We start from the raw sequence: 22,333 nt of genomic DNA, 5'->3' as shown, positions 1-22,333 counted from the left end.
AAACTTGTGTTGAGAAGGCAACTGCTGCACAGCGAGATTTAACCACGAGGGAAAAAAATTATTATTTGTTTTTTTTTTAAGAAAAGAGAGAAATTAAAACCTTCACAAGAGCGAAATATTCACGAGTTCATAAGAGTTACAAAAGTAGAAGGAGCAGAAGTAACAGGAGGAGAAGCTAGCACAAAAAATGAGACAAATAATGCCCAAGTACCTTATAGCCAATATTCTACAACTGTATACAGTTATTTACAATGGTGCTTTACAAGGTAAATGGTAGCACTTCCTAAGAATTTGGAACTTATTAAACTCCCTTGTCATAAAAAGCCAACTTACATTAAAATAGCACTACAAAGACAACACAACTAACAAAATATATAATAAAATCATACAGGTAGAAAAAATCTGAGGTATTTCTGGTTTTGAGGTGGTTTGTGGTCGTGAATTTTTTTTTTCTCGTTAAAACCTCGGAAGCCACGTTATTTATGCGTTTTTTTTTTGTTGCGTGTGTTTTCGTCTTCTGAGCGTTGCATGTCGCAAATTAAAACTTGAGTTGAAAGAGCAGCATTAGGGACATTCACTGACTAAAACTGCTTATGGCATACATAAATGCGGCCATAAAATATGCACCTCTTTTTTTTTTATTAAGACAAAATAAACTAATTTTTGTGGTTGTGGATGATGACGCACCCCGCCTCTCAAAAAAAAACCCTCCCCAATTTACCGGTTACCTGAGAAGTACTTTCGTAGCTATTTAAATTTTTGTTTTGTCCAAATGCTGCAAAGTTTGTTAACTCCACCCGCCCCGTTTCTCTCTTTCCCCCCTCAAAAACCACCCACTGAAGAGCTCATTACAACCTCTTCCTCCGTGTGTGTGCGTGTGTGTGTGTGTGTGTGTGTGTGTGTGTGTGTGCGTGCGTGTACAGTGACACCCGTTCAATCCGTAAAAGACATGTTTACCATTTAAGCACTCACTGTCAAAATGTAGATCCCTTGAGGAAGGTAAATCACGTGTAACAGTCTAAAAATTTCCTCCTATAATTGCAGCATTTTTTTTTTGTTGTTTTTTTTTGCAGGTGGTACAGGTTTCGTATTTGTTTTTTTTTATATAAATGTCACAAACATGCTGTCGAGAAGACAGAAAAGCTACAAATGAGTGGGAAAAAAAAACTCACACGGCTGAAATGGACTCGAGTCTCTGAGGTACCTGCACCTTGTTTTTTTTTTTGCTGCATTCACTGGTCGGCTCCTGAATGCTTTTTGCTGAGATGTCCATTAAATACAGTAGAGTAGTGTGCTGGTAAATTGTTCCGAATCCAAAAGAACAACAAAAAAAGTCAGGTTAAAATAGCAGCTGTGTTGTGTGTGGTTCGATTTTTCCACTGAGTCTGGGAAAGACACAGATCGTTATTATTCATTTTTTTTTCTTCTTCTTTTAAATGAGACTCAGATACTGGACTCTTTGGGTGGCAGGTCCACGTTTGTGACGGCTGTTACCATTGTCACCAGGCAGTCAGAGGTAGTGCCATTGATCAGTCTGCGGGTCTGTGAAATGCGCTCAACAACGCAGCCCGCCGAGAGCCGAGCCTCTGCATCGTGGTCCCAGCATTCTTCAATTGTCTCACAAAACAGCGCCAACCCCTGTAGGGAAAGTGGGGGGGAAGAGAGAAAGAACACAATGTACATTTAGCAGATTGAAGAACAAACACATGAACCATTTGCCTTACGGTAGTACATGCACAGCACAGGAGGCTGCCATTCGGCCCATCGTGCCTGTGCCGGCTCTTTGAAAGAGCTATCGAATTAGTCCCACATTCCCCCTGGTCTTTCCCACCACCCCCCCTTTTCAAGTATTTATCCAATTCCCCTTTTGAAAGTTATTATTGAATCTGCTTCCACCGCCCTTTCAGGCAGTGCATTCCAGATCATAACAACTCGCTGCATAAAAAAATTTCTCATCATCTCCCCTCGGTTCTTTTGCCAATTACCTTAAAATTAAATTCAAATTCCCAATCTGCTACGGTGGGATTTGAAGTCATGTTCTCTGGATTACTAGGCCAGTAACATAACCACTAGACTAGGCCCAAGACGTTCCAATTTCAGAACGATTACTCGGTTAATATTAACCAAGAACTCTGGGCTCCTTCAATTCTGGCCTCCTGTTCATCCCCGATTTCCTTTGCCCCCTCCATTGGCGGCCGTGCCTTCAGCTGCCTGGGCCCTAAGCTCTGGAATTCCCTCTCTAAACCTCTCCCCCTCTCTCTCCTCCTTTAAGACTCTCCTTAAAACCCACCTCTTTGACCAGGCTTTTGTTCACCTGTCCTAATATCTCCTTATGTGGCTCGGTGTCAACTTTTGTCCGATAAAACTCCTGTGAAGCGTCTTGGGATGTTTGACTACATTAAAGGCGTTATATAAATGCAAGTTGTTGTTGACACAAAGTCTGCTATCTTTGTCACATTTTAACAACGAGGAGGTGACTTCCTCAAAAAATATTCACCACAGGCATGGCTCCATTTTCCAGAGTAAGATCAACAAGTTATTTTTCGTTAATGTTTTAAGTCGACGACCTTTCATCAGAAAGGTCATCGACCTGAAACGTTACATCCGTTTCTCCCTCCACAGACGCTGCCTGACCTGCTGAGTGTTTCCAGCATTTTCTGTTTTTATTTCAGATTTCCAGCATCTGCAGTATTTTGCTGTAGTTTAAGTTATTTCTCGTGTTAGGCCTAGCACTCTGGGTTCATCTTTAGTGTCAGCTTGGCTCCGCCGGTAGCACTCTCGCCTCGGAGTCAGGAGGTTGTGAGCTTAAGCCCCGTTCCTGGACTTGAGCGCATGAACCTAGGCTGACATTTCAGTGCAGCGCTGAGGGAGCGCTGCACTGTCTGAGGTGCCGCCTTTTGGATGAGATGTTAAAGTGAGGTCCTGTCTAATAGGATCAGGTGGACATGAAAGATCCCACGCCACGTCTTGGAGAAGAGCAGGGATTGCTTCTGGTGTCCAGCGACCTTGCTGTGTGCAAACTGGCTGCCGTATTCACCTACAAAACAGCAGAACCTCACTGGATACTAAATGTTTTAGGACATCTTGAGGACACGAAAGATGCTTTAAAAATGCAAGTTCTTTCTTCCTCTTCCTTTACTGGGACCTAGATTGTCACTTGTTTCTCTCATTTAAAAAAAAAATTCTGAAACCAAGGTGAACAATCACCGCCACTGCACAGAACCTCGACTGAAAAGCAAAGAGGCAAATCAGGAACCAGCGATGAGGTGATGCCTCACTTGATTTACACACTCGAAGACTTAAGAGAAACAAAGGACTGAGGGAGGTAAGGGGTTACAGAGCTTTGATATCCTGCGAAAGAGTTAATTTTTTTTTCTTCGTTCATGGGATGTGGGTGTCGCTGGCAAGGCCAGCATTTATTGCCCATCCCTAATTGCCCTCGAGAAAGTGATGGTGAGCCGCCTTCTTGAACAACTGAGTGGCTTGCTAGGCCATTACAGAGGGCGATTAAGAATCAACCACAGTGCTGTGGGTCTGGAGTCACATATAGGCCAGGCTGGGTAAGGGCGGCAGGTTTCCTTCCCTAAAGGACATTAGTGAACCAGATGGGTTTTTACAACAATCTGGTAGTTTCATGGCCACCATTACTGATACTAGTATTTTTGTATTCCAGATTTTATTTAATTAATTGAATTTAAATTCCCCAGCTGCCACGGTGGAGATTTGAACTCATGACTCTGGAATATTAGTCCAGGCCTCTAGATGACTAGTCCAATAACATAACCACTATGCTACCGTACCCAACTTAAGTTTGAGTAAGAGACAATGTGAAGAGTCTTGATTTGGGAACATGAAAACAGGAGTAGGCCATTCAGCCCCTCGAGCCCGTTCCGCCATTCACTTCGATCACGGCTGATCTGCACCTCAACTCAATTTACCCACCTTTGCTCCATATCCCTTGCTGACAAAAATCTATTGGAACGCAGTCTTGGAAGTTCCAATTATCCCAACATCCACAGCCTTTTGGGGGTAGAGTTTTCCAGATTTCTACTACCCTCTGTGTGGAAAAAGTGCTTCCTGATTTCACTTCCGAACAGCCTAGTTCTAATTTTAAGATGATGTCGCCTTTGAACACAGTTGGGATAGAGAGAGGAAGAATGGTCTGTTTGATGGTGTACTTGGAGTTTAGAAGGAATCAGAGAGGAATGCGGCATTCATAATGCCCTTTTGCTGCTTGCCGAATCTCCCCCGGCGGCAGCAAGCCAGCAATATCAACGAAGAAGTGGACTGTGGCCACGCACCTGCTGGCAGTGCCGCCATCACCACGGCAACAAGGTGGGCTGGCCATCGGGGGCGGCCATGTTTGGCTGTCAGATGGCCGAGTGCGCTTGATCCTGCTACGTACAGCCCAGTGAAGTGATCCTGTGATCGCCGTTCTGTACACGGACCATCCCCAGCAGTGGAGGGAAGTACCGCGTGGGAAACTTAAAATAGTTGCAGTGGCCAAGCAAGTCACTCAGTTGTATCCAACTGCTACAGCGGCAGTTCAAGAAGAAGGCATGCCCCATCGCTTTCTCGGGGCCATAAATCCTTGCCTGCGACACCCACATCCCGCGAGTTAAGAGCGTTTACCCACTAAACCATCGGGGCGAGCTGACCGAATATGTTAAAAGAGCACAGGATAGCTCGTATAAATCGGTAGCACCTGTCCAGTCGTGGGTAGCACCCCTGCAGTGAAATATAGTTAAGAGATAGTTCAGCAAGATCCAAGAGGTTTAGGATATCAGAGTAGTGGCAGTCGGGCGGAATCCTCACAAAATTAAACCTGAAGTTTAGGGTTAAACCCATGAATTCAACATCTATAGCATAACAGTATATAAAAAAAAACTTTAAAATAACTTTTTTTTTAAAAAAAGCTTTGCTGGAGAATTCGATAGGGAACCATTAATATTGGAGGGAAATGCTTTAGCTTCCTTTAGTTTGAATATGCACGCACAGCTGCATCCAGACAGATGTTCGGCCCCCAGGATTAACAAGCTGAGAGTCACAAACCCTGGTCAGAGGTCATTTCCTTTCTATTTTTAAAATAAGTATAGTTAGCCTTTTTCCCACTGAAGTTATCATTGCGTGACATGGCTGAACAAATCCTTTATCAGGCAGCAATCAAGCAACAAAGGGCTCTCGATACGTACAGGATGCTTATACCAGCATTCTTTCAGGACAGGCCTCAGCTTTTTGTGGACGACCACATCCTGCAGGTCCTCCAGCGTTGGGTGTTGGCCAATCTCTTCTTCAAATGGCAAAATGTACTCGTCAACGGGCCCTGTACAGACAGAGAGGTAAGAAAAGATTACTTATCTTTGAAGGGTCCAGCACTGCAGTGGTTATGTTACTGGACAGAGAACACAAATCCGAACCCCGTCACCATGGCAGTTCGAGAGTTTGAATTCCGTTCAAAAAAAAAAAGTCTGGAGTTAAAATAGTGACCGTGTAGCAGTCGGGTTGTCGTAAAAACCCAACTAGTTCACTAATGTCCTTTAGGGAAAGAAATCTGCCGTTCCTTACCCAGTCTGGCCGATATGTGACTCCACAGCAACGTGGTTGACTCTTAACTGCCCTGTGAAGTGGCCTAGCGAACCATTCAGTTTTATCAAACCGCTACCAGCGGCTCAAGAAGTAGGTTCATCGCCACCACCACCACCACCGCCGCCTTCTCAGGACAACTCGGGATGGGCAATAAATGCCGGCCTTGCCAGCGACTTCCACATCCAGAGAATAAGTTTTTTTTTAAAACTCCAGGACAGTGCCTTTTTAGGACAGGCACGGTCTAGAGCAAAGCTGGCCTCACGATCCAGGTCGTTTCTGCTCTTAAGTAATCAAAATGGGCGGTTTGACCCCCGTGGATTGCACATGGAACCTGCGACCCATGAACTCACAATCGAGGCCTAATTCCTGAACCAGCCACTCGATTCCTTCCAATTTCGACCTCGCAGTTGCGTTAGGTCGGTGTCAAAATAGTTAGGCTCCGATAATTGTTTTTAAAAAGAAGAAGCAGACATCTTCCCCAGGAACTCCCCGTCATGAGAATGAATACCTTCTGGATACAAATTAAAGTACGAGGAAAGCTGCCATGGCCCTGCATGTCTCCACAGCGGCTGGCAGATCTCCCAGTCACTCCGCACGCAGCAGACAGATGAGCAGGTGGGGGCCCTGACCGCAGCAAATAAATCGCCAGCCTCCCTGAAAACCAGAGGCGGAATCCAAAACGGTGGCTCCAGTTGTGAAGCCAGTGGCTGATGCTGAAGACGTTTCAGCTGGAAACACTAACTCCAGGATTCGGTCACGATCGAACCGTATCCTGGAGAATTCTTGCTAAAAAGGCACAAGTGCAACCAGAATTAACAAACCAGAAGGAGAACGAACTCGCATTTATATAGCGCCTTACACTGCCTTGGGACGTCCCAAAGTGCTTTACAGCCAATGAAGTACTTTCGAAGTCTAGTCACTGTTATAATGTAGGAAACGTCCAGCAGCCAATTTGCGCACAGCAAGCTCCCACAAACAACAATGAAATAAATGACTAGATCATCTGTTTTTGGTGATGTTGGTTGAGGGATAAATATTGATGTGGAGATGCCGGTGATGGACTGGGGTGGACAAATGTAAGGAGTCTTACAACACCAGGTTATAGTCCAACAGTTTTATTTGAAATCACAAGCTTTCGGAGATTATCTCCTTCGTCAGGAGGAGGAAGCCTCCGAAAGCTTGCGATTTCAAATAAAGCTGTTGGACTATAACCTGGTGTTGTAAGACTCCTTACGGATAAATATTGGCCAGGGCACTGGGGAGAACTCCCCTGCTCTTCTTCAAAATAGTACCATGGGATCTTTTATGTCACCCTGAGAGGGCAGACGGGACCTCGGTTTAACGTCTCATCCAAAAGACGGCACTTCAGACCGTGCAGCACTCCCTCAGTACTGCACTGGAGTGTCAGCTTGGATTTTGTGCTGAAGTCTCTGGAGTGGGACTTGAACCCACCACCTTCTGACTTAGAGGCGAGCGTGCTACCCACTGAGTCACAGCTGACACTGGAGCATAAAATGAAGCAGAGATCTAAGCAATGAGGCATCAAATTACTCGTCAAGTTGAACATGGACGGTCTTTTAATCAAGTAGTGGAATCAAACACTTGCCGTCAGCTGCGGTGCATCTCATTATCAGCTCCCAGAGCACCAGCCCCACGGCATACATGTCTATCCTGAGGAAGGCATCTCGCTGGAAGTTAATTGCCCCTTCCAGTACTTCGGGGGCCATGTATCTTCGTGTCCCGACCTGTGGACAGAGGAAGGTCCTCGTTTAACAAATTGTAGGCTGTGTGAAGGTGCCACACTGGCATACAGCTCCCTTTCTACTAAATTAACTGGTGGCCTGTTTGTGCCACTGTTTCACCCCACCCAACAGGGCACGCCAATGGTATGGTAACTGTCCAATCTGATGCCGCAGTAGCCCGTCTCAAACCATCTTTCTATTCTTGCCCCCACCCCCCCCCGAAGGTGCTGCTCTTGGCGGCGGGACAGTTCTGCAGACAGCTCTCCAGCCTCTTATCCAAGTTGCCATTTCGTATACGTGTCTGGACAGTGAGTGCAAACGAGGTATTCGCCACAGGAGATCGCAGTAAGACTCTCACACATGCACCGTCCGACAGGGTATTCACCACAGGAGATCGCAGTAACACTCTCACACATGCACCGTCCGACAGGGTATTCACCACAGGAGATCGCAGTAACACTCTCACACATGCACCGTCCCACAGGGTATTCACTCACCACAGGAGATCGCAGTAACGTTCTCACACATACACCGTCCGACAGGGTATTCACCACAGGAGATCGCAGTAACGCTCTCACACATGCACCGTCCCACAGGGTATTCACCACAGGAGATCGCAGTAACGCTCTCACACATGCACCGTCCGACAGGGTATTCACCACAGGAGATCGCAGTAACGCTCTCACACATGCACCGTCCCACAGGGTATTCACCACAGGAGATCGCAGTAACGCTCTCACACATGCACCGTCCAATGGGGTATTCACCACAGGAGATTGCAGTAACGCTCTCACACATGCACCGTCCAATGGGGTATTCACCACAGGAGATCGCAGTAACGCTCTCACACATGCACCGTCCAATGGGGTATTCACCACAGGAGATCGCAGTAACGCTCTCACACATGCACCGTCCAATGGGGTATTCACCACAGGAGATCGCAGTAACGTTCTCACACATACACCGTCCGACAGGGTATTCACCACAGGAGATCGCAGTAACGTTCTCACACATACACCGTCCGACAGGTTATTCACCACAGGAGATCGCAGTAACGTTCTCACACATGCACCGTCCAATGGGGTATTCACCACAGGAGATCGCAGTAACGCTCTCACACATGCACCGTCCGACAGGGTATTCACCACAGGAGATCGCAGTAACGCTCTCACACATGCACCGTCCAATGGGGTATTCACCACTGGAGATCGCAGTAACGCTCTCACACATGCACCGTCCAACAGGGTATTCACCACAGGAGATCGCAGTAACGCTCTCACACATGCACCGTCCAATGGGGTATTCACCACAGGAGATCGCAGTAACGCTCTCACACATGCACCGTCCAATGGGGTATTCACCACAGGAGATCACAGTAACGCTCTCACACATGCACCGTCCAATGGGGTATTCACCACAGCAGATCGCAGTAACGCTCTCACACATGCACCGTCCGACAGGGTATTCACCACAGGAGATCGCAGTAACGCTCTCACACATGCACCGTCCAATGGGGTATTCACCACTGGAGATCGCAGTAACACTCTCACACATGCACCGTCCAATGGGGTATTCACCACAGGAGATCGCAGTAACACTCTCACACATGCACCGTCCGACAGGGTATTCACCACAGGAGATCGCAGTAACACTCTCACACATGCACCGTCCGACAGGGTATTCACCACAGGAGATCGCAGTAACACTCTCACACATGCACCGTCCGACAGGGTATTCACCACAGGAGATCACAGTAACACTCTCACACATGCACCGTCCGACAGGGTATTCACCACAGGAGATCGCAGTAACACTCTCACACATGCACCGTCCAATGGGGTATTCACCACAGGAGATCACAGTAACACTCTCACACATGCACCGTCCGACAGGGTATTCACCACAGGAGATCGCAGTAACACTCTCACACATGCACCGTCCAATGGGGTATTCACCACAGGAGATCGCAGTAACGCTCTCACACATGCACCGTCCAATGGGGTATTCACCACAGGAGATCGCAGTAACGCTCTCACACATGCACCGTCCAATGGGGTATTCACCACAGGAGATCGCAGTAACGTTCTCACACATACACCGTCCGACAGGGTATTCACCACAGGAGATCGCAGTAACGTTCTCACACATACACCGTCCGACAGGTTATTCACCACAGGAGATCGCAGTAACGTTCTCACACATGCACCGTCCAATGGGGTATTCACCACAGGAGATCGCAGTAACGCTCTCACACATGCACCGTCCGACAGGGTATTCACCACAGGAGATCGCAGTAACGCTCTCACACATGCACCGTCCAATGGGGTATTCACCACTGGAGATCGCAGTAACGCTCTCACACATGCACCGTCCAACAGGGTATTCACCACAGGAGATCGCAGTAACGCTCTCACACATGCACCGTCCAATGGGGTATTCACCACAGGAGATCGCAGTAACGCTCTCACACATGCACCGTCCAATGGGGTATTCACCACAGGAGATCACAGTAACGCTCTCACACATGCACCGTCCAATGGGGTATTCACCACAGGAGATCGCAGTAACGCTCTCACACATGCACCGTCCGACAGGGTATTCACCACAGGAGATCGCAGTAACGCTCTCACACATGCACCGTCCAATGGGGTATTCACCACTGGAGATCGCAGTAACACTCTCACACATGCACCGTCCAATGGGGTATTCACCACAGGAGATCGCAGTAACACTCTCACACATGCACCGTCCGACAGGGTATTCACCACAGGAGATCGCAGTAACACTCTCACACATGCACCGTCCGACAGGGTATTCACCACAGGAGATCGCAGTAACACTCTCACACATGCACCGTCCGACAGGGTATTCACCACAGGAGATCACAGTAACACTCTCACACATGCACCGTCCGACAGGGTATTCACCACAGGAGATCGCAGTAACACTCTCACACATGCACCGTCCGACAGGGTATTCACCACAGGAGATCACAGTAACACTCTCACACATGCACCGTCCGACAGGGTATTCACCACAGGAGATCGCAGTAACGCTCTCACACATGCACCGTCCAATGGGGTATTCACCACAGGAGATCGCAGTAACGCTCTCACACATGCACCGTCCAATGGGGTATTCACCACAGGAGATCGCAGTAACGCTCTCACACATGCACCGTCCCACAGGGTATTCACCACAGGAGATCACAGTAACACTCTCACACATGCACCGTCCAATGGGGTATTCACCACAGGAGATCGCAGTAACGTTCTCACACATGCACCGTCCAATGGGGTATTCACCACAGGAGATCGCAGTAACGCTCTCACACATGCACCGTCCAATGGGGTATTCGCCACAGGAGATCGCAGTAACGCTCTCACACATGCACCGTCCGACAGGGTATTCACCACAGGAGATCACAGTAACGCTCTCACACATGCACCGTCCAATGGGGTATTCACCACAGGAGATCGCAGTAACGCTCTCACACATGCACCGTCCAAAGGGGTATTCACCACAGGAGATCGCAGTAACACTCTCACACATGCACCGTCCGACAGGGTATTCACCACAGGAGATCGCAGTAACACTCTCACACATGCACCGTCCGACAGGGTATTCACCACAGGAGATCGCAGTAACGCTCTCACACATACACTGTCCGACAGGGTATTCACCACAGGAGATCGCAGTAACACTCTCACACATGCACCGTCCCACAGGGTATTCACCACAGGAGATCGCAGTTACGCTCTCACACATGCACCGTCCAATGGGGTATTCACCACAGGAGATTGCAGTAACGCTCTCACACATGCACCGTCCGACAGGGTATTCACTCACCACAGGAGATCGCAGTAACGCTCTCACACATACACCGTCCGACAGGGTATTCACCACAGGAGATCGCAGTAACGCTCTCACACATGCACCGTCCGACAGGGTATTCACCACAGGAGATCGCAGTAACGCTCTCACACATGCACCGTCCAATGGGGTATTCACCACAGGAGATCGCAGTAACGTTCTCACACATGCACCGTCCAATGGGGTATTCACCACAGGAGATCGCAGTAACGCTCTCACACATGCACCGTCCAATGGGGTATTCACCACAGGAGATCGCAGTAACGCTCTCACACATGCACCGTCCAATGGGGTATTCACCACAGGAGATCGCAGTAACGTTCTCACACATGCACCGTCCAATGGGGTATTCTCCACAGGAGATCGCAGTAACGCTCTCACACATGCACCGTCCAACAGGGTATTCACCACAGGAGATCGCAGTAACGCTCTCACACATGCACCGTCCAACAGGGTATTCACCACAGGAGATCGCAGTAACGCTCTCACACATGCACCGTCCAATGGGGTATTCACCACAGGAGATCACAGTAACGCTCTCACACATGCACCGTCCCACAGGGTATTCACCACAGGAGATCACAGTAACACTCTCACACATGCACCGTCCAATGGGGTATTCACCACAGGAGATCACAGTAACACTCTCACACATGCACCGTCCAATGGGGTATTCACCACAGGAGATCACAGTAACGCTCTCACACATGCACCGTCCAATGGGGTATTCACCACAGGAGATCACAGTAACACTCTCACACATGCACCGTCCGACAGGGTATTCACCACAGGAGATCACAGTAACACTCTCACACATGCACCGTCCGACAGGGTATTCACCACAGGAGATCACAGTAACACTCTCACACATGCACCGTCCAATGGGGTATTCACCACAGGAGATCGCAGTAACACTCTCACACATGCACCGTCCAATGGGGTATTCACCACAGGAGATCGCAGTAACACTCTCACACATGCACCGTCCGACAGGGTATTCACCACAGGAGATCGCAGTAACGCTCTCACACATGCACCGTCCAATGGGGTATTCACCACTGGAGATCGCAGTAACGCTCTCACACATGCACCGTCCAATGGGGTATTCACCACAGGAGATCGCAGTAACGCTCTCACACATGCACCGTCCAATGGGGTATTCACCACAGGAGATCACAGTAACACTCTCACACATGCACCGTCCAACAGCGGTCACCAGGAAAGGGAATCCTGATCGATTTTCCTCTACTTTGCCCAGATTGCTCAGACCAATTGCATCATCCCAACTGCTGCCCTAGCTAAGATTTGTTAATTCAGCAAAGACGGGGCGGCGGGGGGGAAATCGAAACTTGGGACATTCTGCGGTTTGAAAGGACACCGGATAATGTTTTCCCCTTTACGATACAGAGGAGCTGTGTCTTTCAACACCACCCTCCCTCCGCTTTCTGCATTTCTCTCCCTTCCTCATACTAATACACTATCTTGCAGATCCACCTTCCTTTCCTCTCGTCAAATCTTTTGACCTACCACATAGCTTAACAGCGCAACAATCTAGGAAAGCTACGTGCAGCATCTTTAAACATGTATACCGCAAACTAGGCAACAAGGGGGCCTGGATTGAACTCTGACCTTAACGCTCTCATGACAAGGCTCCCCCACACCTCACCACACAGCTCCCCAGAGCTGGACGCATCATACGGTGCAGGCAAAAAAAAGCAGGTCCTGGCCAGTCACATCTGCGAGCAACCAGTGAACTGTGCTGCTAGCAAATCACTCAAACAGTGAGCGTGGGGCCAGCACTGTGCTGCTGAACAAACAAGCAGAAACTGCAACACGGCTTAACTCAGAGTTCCCAAATGCCCCATTCAGCTTCAAAAACATAACAGAGAATTTACATTGCTAGACCACCGGGCTTCTGTGCTGCTAAGTGGCCACTTTTAAAAATTTATTTATTTATTTTTTCTTAAATAAAAAGAGCTGCATCTGGTACATATCGGCCAAGACAGCCCTCGTGTCTTCTGTACGAGTACTTGATCCTCTGCTGTTGCTACACAGATGACTTTACTGGACTGGGTTGAATTGCTTGGCAGTTACATTGAGAAACGATCCTGGCAGGTACCCACATCGAGTCTCCTCCAATATTTATTACGCATTCAGTATCTGGCTGGAGTACCTCGTTTCTTTCGTGTAGCACAATTGTGTTTTTATTTTCTGAAACAGATGGATGGGCCTTGCAGTCAGAGCTGAGGGGTGGGGGGTGGTAGTCGCTGCTTCTGTGTCCTATACAGATGCCTTTTTGCACTGCAGGGACCGAGAGATTCCCATTATACAGGAGTGAAAGTATTAATCACTATGTCACTGCACCTATTCACCAGTCTCACAATGGGGGTTTCGAACAATGCAACCCTTCCAACTCTTCCATCACAAGCCCTCAACATGATGAGCTTGGTGCGAAGGGGAGGACGACCATATGGTAGATGTAAAAAGACTCTCTATATTCAATGGGTGTCAATGAAGGAGGGTGAAACCACAAAAGGTTGTCGGGGGTGGGGGGCAAGATTTATTTCGAAATTAAAGATCTTCATTGCACTGTCAATGTGCACCCCCAGTGAAAAAATTATAAATTCCAGTTTCATGTTTCCCTTTTACTTATCTGATTATCTTTGGATGGATACTCCAAGGGTATTACTGCTAGTTAAGATTTAATGCCTTGATTTCTTTATTCTTGGTACCTTTAATAACACGGCTGTGCTCCTGTAAGAAACTAGTAAAGGTTTCGACCCCGAGAACTGAAACAAGGGTCACGATTTCACCCGTTGACCTTCGACCCTTTTAACTACGTGGCACGTCCCATAGCGTCCGACAGTGCCCACAACCAACATCCCTCCCAGCCTTTACATTACCTGGCCGTGCGTGTCCCCAGGAGGCTTTCCGGGTTCAAACCTGACGGCCAGTCCGAAGTCGGCTATGCACGCCGACAAATCGGTCTTCAGTAGCACGTTCTTACTTTTAAAATCCCTGCAAAAAGGAAGAGGCAGGTTTTTAGGGCAATTCTCCACACTCCTCGCACAGCATGCTGCACTCTGTATCCTAGGAGACGCAATGTGAAGCAAGAAAACGCAAGGCCATCACTAACGCAGCCGTCAGCACCTTAAATCGAGCTCCTCGACCAAATGCAGCTGCAAATCTTTTTCTACATTTATACTGACCACCTCGGCCAAAAAGCATAAACCTGGAGAAGAGGTTCTGTGAGACGAACCAAGGACAACAAAAATATACATTAATGTAATGCCTTTAACATAGATAAACAACCCCAGGGTGCTTTACAGAGGTGAGAGAGGATGGAAGTGGACAGTGAGCCTAAGGAGGAGAGATTAGGAGGGGACAACCAAAAACTTGGCTTTGTAGGTAGGCACGGCATAGAATTATCAGGGACAGAGTGATCTCGTGGTCTAGTTTCGATTGCCAGGGGGGGGAAGGGGGATTGGCAGAGGAATTTCCCAGATTTTCCCCCAAATTGGCCTGGGTTTTTTTTCAAATCTGGTTTCTCACCTCTCCCAAGAGATGGTTTTGGGTGGGGTGGAGAGTGTATGTATGTATATATATATATATATATAGGGTATCACAATTGTGTGGGACAGGCCAGATGGACCAGAGGGTCTTTTCCTGTCCGTCATTGTTCGTATGTCTTAAAGGAGGTGGAGAAGCAGAGGAGCTTGCAGAGGGAATTCCAGAGAGCGGGGCCTTGGCAGCCGAAGGCACAGTTGCCAAGGGTTGAGATGAAAGGAATGGGGACGTCACAAGAGGCTGGAGTCAGAGGAACAGAGCGGGGGAGGGGGGTGGGAAAAGAGGAGCTGGAGGAGATTACAGGGATGGGTTGGGAGCAGGGCTACGAAAGGATTTAAACGGCGAGAATTAAAAAATTTGAGGCATCGGGGGACTGGATTGTCAATGTGCATCGGCAAGGACAGGGGAGATTGGGACTTGGTGTGAGATGGGATACAGTCAGCAGAGTTTTGATGAGCTAAAAGTTTATCACATTATCAAAAAGACATTCTGAGATTGGGGAACTGCTTTGTCAAACTGAACATATGGCCTGGCAAAATTAATAAAAGGCAAATGGGGACAGTAGCTCAGTCGCTGAAGGGAGATCCAGAGAGAAAAAAATAAAATCACCTCATACTTTAAGTGATACAAACCAATATATCTGGTGGTCCCTCCAGCAAACAACCATCAAGCGTTACAGCACAGCAGTTGTTTGAAGTGCAGTCGTGATAACTGGTGTTTAAAAAAAATGGTGACATGATCTTTTAACTCATCTTCCCTCCTCCTCCAACTCCATTTTCTTATTTATTTACTTTCCTCTGCAGGTCCCAAATCCACTATTTCCCGATTGGTAACTAGAAATCTAACAAAGTCACTGTACACCTGTCCAGCAGGGGGTAGTAAGTGTCTGATTTCCCCCATGCTTCCTTTTCCAGCTGGGGCCCCACCTAGTCTTGCCTACAATGTTTTGATCCTAGATTTCAGGAAGGCATTTGACAAAGTTCCACATGAAAGTCTGTTAAACTCAAAGCTGTGGGGATTTAGGGTAAAACTTGCATATGGATAATACATTTGATGAAAGGTAGAAAACAACCTGTACTTGTTAGAGGAGTACTGAGTGGGATGTCCCAGGGATTGGTGTTGGGACCACTACTGTCTCTAATGACTTGGACTCGGAAACTCAATGTAAATCCGTCAAATTTGCAGATGATTTGAAATAGGAGGGGCAGTGAAATCGGAGCAAGTGGCAAGGAAATTACAGAATGAGTTGGACAAGATATGTGAGTGAGCAGAACAAATTTATTGCAGACCAATGTACGCAGGAAGGAAAATGGGCAGCACTTGTATTCCATGAATGGTGTTGAAATAGCGAAGGAAAAAGTTAGAAAAAGGCCCAACAGCCCTGGTAGACTCAACGATCCATCTTTGTTCAATGCTTCTCTGTATTGATCGTAAAACGATCAATACAGAGAAGCAATAAGCAAAGCTAACTGAGTGTTGAACAGTACAGCCAAAAAAATAGAATACAAGTCTGAGAATGTGGTCTGGTCAGTCTCCAGTGCTGCAGATACAAGTCTGAGAAAGTGGTCTGGTCAGTCTCCAGTGCTGGAGATACAAGTCTGAGAAAGTGGTCTGGTCAGTCTCCAGTGCTGCAGATACAAGTCTAAGAACGTGGTCTGGTCAGTCTCCAGTGCTGCAGATACAAGTCTGAGAAAGTGGTCTGGTCAGTCTCCAGTGCTGCAGATACAAGTCTGAGAAAGTGGTCTGGTCAGTCTCCAGTGCTGCAGATACAAGTCTGAGAAAGTGGTCTGGTCAGTCTCCAGTACTGGAGATACAAGTCTGAGAAAGTGGTCTGGTCAGTCTCCAGTGCTGCAGATACAAGTCTGAGAAAGTGGTCTGGTCAGTCTCCAGTGCTGGAGATACAAGTCTGAGAAAGTGGTCTGGTCAGTCTCCAGTGCTGCAGATACAAGTCTGAGAAAGTGGTCTGGTCAGTCTCCAGTACTGGAGATACAAGTCTGAGAAAGTGGTCTGGTCAGTCTCCAGTGCTGGAGATACAAGTCTGAGAAAGTGGTCTGGTCAGTCTCCAGTGCTGGAGATACAAGTCTGAGAAAGTGGTCTGGTCAGTCTCCAGTGCTGCAGATACAAGTCTGAGAAAGTGGTCTGGTCAGTCTCCAGTGCTGGAGATACAAGTGCTGGATGCAAAACAGAGAAAGGCCACAGGGCAGATCCCTAAGTTTCAGAAATCTGATTTATGAAAAGATCTTAGAGGCAAACAAGATTGTAAATGGTATGGACAAGGTAAATCCAATAAATTACTTCAAATTGAACTGCAGGAGTAGGACGGGGGCCACAGGTTCAAACTCGTAAAGGGTACATTTAGGACCGATATCAGGAAGCTTTTCTTCACAGGGATCAATACGTGGAATGGAGTTCCATACAGAATAATGGAGAAAACCCTAGAATCATTTAAGGACCAATTGGATGCTGCAATGGAGTGATTTTCGAGTCACTCTGGAGGGACGAACTAAGATGGACCCAACGGCCTTCCTCATCTGTAATTATCTTGTGATTTAAAGTGGTATTACCACTAGGAATGCCCAGCAGCCTGGCAGAAGTGACAAACTCGGAGGACTAGGAATTATAAGCGAGTGTCCACATTACATAGAATTATATAGAATGTACAGCACAGATACAGGCCATTCGGCCCAACAGGTCCATGCTGGTGTTTATGCTCCACATGAGCCTCCTCCCTCCCTACTTCATCTAATCCGAGCAGCGTTTCCTTCTATTCCTTTCTCCCTCGAATAACTAGGGAGGTAGATAGGGCTTTAAACTAAATAAGTGGGGGGGGGGGGGGGGAGCGGGGGAGGGTCCCGGTGGAGAGAAATCTAGAATGCTAAAGAGAAAAGACAAGGAAGCAGTGCAGGAAAGTGATTGGGGTAAGGATAACCAGATTGTGTCAGGAAGGGACAGAGCGTACAAGCAAAAGACAACAAATAGTGTCCGGGTAAGAAAAAATGGTAATAAGACAAATAGGGCCATTGTACAAAAAAATGTTGAGATGTCTAAAAATGTTTAAAAAGACAGATCTAAAGACACTATATGTGAATGCAGGAAGCATTTGTAATAAGGTAGACGAATTAACAGCGCAAATAGATATAAACGGATATGATATAATTGCGATTACGGAGACAGGGTATTCGATATTTAGGAAGGACAGACAAAAAGGAAAAGGAGGTGGGGTGGCGTTGTTAGTAAAGGATGAAATCAGAGCAATAGTGAGAAAGGATATTGGCTCAGAAAATCAAAATGTAGCATCAGTCTGGGTGGAGTTAAGAAGCACCAAGGGGCAGAAAACACTGGTGGGAGTTGTCTATAGGCCTCCAAACAGTACTGGTAATGTAGGGGATGGGATCAAACAGGAAATTAGAGATGCATGTAACAAGGGTGCTACAGTAATCATGGGTGACTTTAATCTACATATAGACTGGCCAAACCAAATTAGCAATAACACTGTGGAGGATGAATTCCTGGAGTGTGCACGAGATGGTTTTTTTAGACCAGTACGTTGAGGAGCCAACCAGGGAACAGGCTATCCTACATTGGGTACTGTGCAGTGAGAAGGGGTTAATTAATAATCTTGTTGTGCGGGGTCCTTTAGGGAAGAGTGACCGTAACATGATAGAATTCTTCATTAAGATGGAAAGTGATGTAGTCCAATCCGAAACTAGGGTCCTAAATCTAAACAAAAGGAAACTATGAAGGTATGAGGAGTGAGTTGGCTATGATAGACTGGGGAGCTTCATTAAAAGGCATGATGGTGGATAGGCAATGGCCAAAATTTGAGGAACAAATGCATGAATTTCAACGGTTATACATTCCTTTCTGGCACAAAAACACAAAAGGAAAAATGACCCAACCATGGCTAATAAAAGAAATTAAGGATAGTATTAGATCCAAAGAGGAGTCATATAAAGTTGCCAGAAAAAGTAGCAAGCCTGAGGATTAGGAGCAGTTTAGAATTCAGCAAAAAAGGACCTAGACATTGATTTAAGAGGGGAAATATAGAGTATGAGAGTAAATTTGCAAGGAACATAAAAGTGGACTTTAAAAGCTTTTGCAAGTATGTAAAAAGAAAAAGATTATTGAAGACAAATGTAGGTCCCTCACAGTCAGAAACGGGAGAATTTATAATGGGGAACAGGGAAATGGCAGAGCAATTAAACAAATACTTTGGTTCTGTCTTCACCGAAGAGGATAAAAATAACTTCCCAGAAATACTAGGGAACCAAGGGACTAGTGAGAAGGAGCAATTATAGGAAATTAGTATTAGTAAAAAAAAGTGCTGGAGAAATTAATGGGACTGAAAGCCAATAAATCCCCAGGGCCTGATAATCTGCATCCCAGAGTACTAAAAGAGGTAGCCATGGAAATAGTGGATGCATTAGTTGTCATCTTCCAAAATTCTATAGATTATGGAACAGTTCCTGCAGATTGGAGGGTGGCAAATGTAACCCCACTATTTAAAAAAGGAGGGAGAGAAAACAGGGAACTACAGACCAGTTAGCCTAACATCAGTAGTAGGGAAAATGCTAGAGTCTAATATAAAGGATGTGATAACAGAACACTTAGAAAACATCAACAGGATTAGACAAAGTCAACATGGATTTATGAAAGGGAAATCATGTTTGACAAACCTACTGGAGTTTTTTGAGGATGTAACTGGTAGAATAGATAAGGGAGAACCAGTGGATATGGTGTATTTGGATTTGGATTTTCAGAAGGCCTTTGATAAAGTCCCACATAAGAGGTTAGTGTGCAAAATTAAAGCACATGGGATTGGTGGTAATATACTGGCATGGATTGAAAATTGGTTAACAGACAGCAAACAGAGTAGGAATAAATGGGTCTTTTTCGGGGTGGCAGGCAGCGACTAGTGGGGTACCACAGGGATCAGTGCTCGGGCCCCAGCTATTCACAATGTATATCAACGATTTGGTTGAGGGAACCAAATGTAATATTTCCAAGTTTGCTGATGTCACAAAACTAGGTGGGATTGTGAGTTGTGAGGAGGATGCAAAGAGGCTCCAAGGCGATTTAGACAAGTTGAGTGAGTGGGCAAATACATGGCAGATGCAGTATATCATGGATAAATGTGAAGTTATCCACTTCGGAAGGAAAAACAGAAATGCAGAGTATTATTTAAATAGTGATAAATTGGGAAATGTTGATGTACAAAGGACTGAAAGCAAACATGCAGGTGCAGCAAGCAGCTAGGAAGGCAAATGGTATGTTGGCCTTCAATGCAAGAGGATTTGAGTACAGGAGCAAGGATGTCTTATTGCAGTTATACAGGGCATTGATGAGACCACATCTGGGAGTACTGTGTGCAGTTTTGGTCTCCTTATCTAAGAAAGGATACACTTGCCATAGAGGGAGTGCAGCAAAGGTTCACCAGACTGATTCCTGGGATGGCAGGACTGTCGTATGAGGAGAGATTGGGTTGACTCGGCCTGTATTCACTCGAGTTTAGAAGAATGAGAGGTGATCTCATTGAAACGTATAAAATTCTGACCGGGCTAGACAGACTGGATGCAGGGAGGATGTTTCCCCTGGCTGGGGGTTCCAGAACTAGGGGCCACAGTCTCAGGATACGGGGTAGGATATTTAGGACTGAGATGAGGAGAAATTTCTTCATTCAGAGGGTGGTGAACCTGTGGAATTCTCTACCACAGAAGGCTGTGGAGGCCAAGTCACTGAATATATTTAAGAAGGAGATAGATAGATTTCTAGACACAGAAGGCATCAATGAGTACGGGGAGGGAACGGGAATATGGTATTGAGATAGAGGATCAGCCATGATCATATTGAATGGCGGAGCAGGCTCGAAGGGCCAAATAGCCTACTCCTGCTCCCATTTTCTATGTCAATGTCTATGATTCTAGCTTCCCCTTAAATGCATCGATGCGAGGTGCCTCAACTACTCCTTGTGGTAGTGAGCTCCACATTCTAACCACTCTCTGGGTAAGGAAGTTTCTCCTGAATTTCTTATTGGACTATCTTATATTTACAGCTACCTTAGCACTCAAAGGCACAGCATTAAACCGTGGCCAGTTTGGAACAGTAGAAAAAGCTTAACCACGAAGGTCACACTTTTGGAAATGATCCTCAGGAGGTATTTTGTAACAACTCGGATGATTACAGCTATCCGTAGTTCGAGGACTGGGACAGGGACGTCTGCCCTCCGAGCCAGAATTCCAGTTAAAAAGGGGAGAAAATCCCTGTAGTATCTACTCGCGCAGAGCCAATCATAGAATCATAGAAGTTTACAACATGGAAACAGGCCCTTCGGCCCAACATGTCCATGTCGCCCAGTTTATACCACTAAGCTAGTCCCAGTTGCCTGCACTTGGCCCATATCCCTCTATACCCATCTTACCCATGTAACTGTCCAAATGCTTTTTAAAAGACAAAATTGTACCCGCCTCTACTACTGCCTCTAGCAGCTCGTTCCAGACACTCACCACCCTTTGAGTGAATAAATTGCCCCTCTGGACCCTTTTGTATCTCTCCCCTCTCACCTTAAATCTATGCCCCCTCGTTATAGACTCCCCTACCTTTGGGAAAAGATTTTGACTATCTACCTTATCTATGCCCCTCATTATTTTATAGACTTCTATAAGATCACCCCTAAACCTCCTACTCTCCAGGGAAAAAAGTCCCAGTCTGTCTAACCTCTCCCTGTAAGTCAAACCATCAAGTCCCGGTAGCATCCTAGTAAATCTTTTCTGCACTCTTTCTAGTTTAATAATATCCTTTCTATAATAGGGTGACCAGAACTGTACACAGTATTCCAAGTGTGGCCTTACTAATGTCTTGTACAACTTCAAGACATCCCAACTCCTGTATTCAATGTTCTGACCAATGAAACCAAGCATGCCGAATGCCTTCTTCACCACCCTATCCACCTGTGACTCCACTTTCAAGGAGCTATGAACCTGTACTCCTAGATCTCTTTGTTCTATAACTCTCCCCAACGCCCTACAATCAGCACTTCTTTAACAGAACTGCAGCACCAGTTTTGGTTGTCAGTTCCCTTTAACTCCTTTCTGCTTTGCCAGTTCCTCCGTCAATTAAAAGATATGTAACATCCATATTCATGAGGCTTTGAGGTCAATTGTTGTCTGTGGGAAATTTCAGCTTATATGCTTAAACACTTCCCAAAATGAAGTCTAACCTTTTGCTGGGCGTCTGTAAATAGTGCAATTACGTTTCAGGCCAAAAGGGCCAGATGGCTTCGCTAACTGGATTGGGTATTACAATCACATCGCCTGCAAAGTATTTAATCACGCCACTGATGAGGAGCATGATGCAAGGCCTGTATTACATAATTAACAAAGGCAGGCTGGGTCATCATTCAGCAGCCCTCACCCCCACCCCGAGTAGATGGGAAGATGATCAACCATGTTGACAGTAAGATTTTCATTCCGGCCTTGTGCTGGTGTCAGCTGAAACGCTAGCTGCAGATAATGGGATAGGTGGATATTTTGACCCCCTCTGATACAATAAAGAATTCTAATTACAAC

At 46.5% G+C, this 22,333-nt stretch overlaps 1 protein-coding gene across 1 annotated transcript in view; it reads right to left on the bottom strand.

The window, feature by feature from the left end:
- Positions 1–840: 840 nt before the first annotated feature.
- acvr2ba (activin A receptor type 2Ba) overlaps positions 841–22,333 on the bottom strand; it is a 211,635-nt gene continuing 190,142 nt past the window's right edge. The window contains exons 8-11 of the mRNA XM_067999328.1: positions 14,105–14,219; positions 7,193–7,331; positions 5,193–5,323; positions 841–1,638 (exon numbers count right to left, since the gene is read on the bottom strand). Of these exons, the coding sequence (XP_067855429.1) occupies positions 1,444–1,638; positions 5,193–5,323; positions 7,193–7,331; positions 14,105–14,219 (580 nt within the window). The 3' untranslated portion in view covers positions 841–1,443. The remainder of the gene's footprint in view (positions 1,639–5,192; positions 5,324–7,192; positions 7,332–14,104; positions 14,220–22,333) is intronic.

Source organism: Heptranchias perlo, chromosome 2 (genome assembly GCF_035084215.1).
Source record: "Heptranchias perlo isolate sHepPer1 chromosome 2, sHepPer1.hap1, whole genome shotgun sequence".
In the NCBI taxonomy this organism is placed as follows: domain Eukaryota; kingdom Metazoa; phylum Chordata; class Chondrichthyes; order Hexanchiformes; family Hexanchidae; genus Heptranchias; species Heptranchias perlo.
The sequence above is the reverse complement of the archived record's forward strand: the minus strand, read 5'-3'. Positions and strand labels throughout refer to the sequence as shown.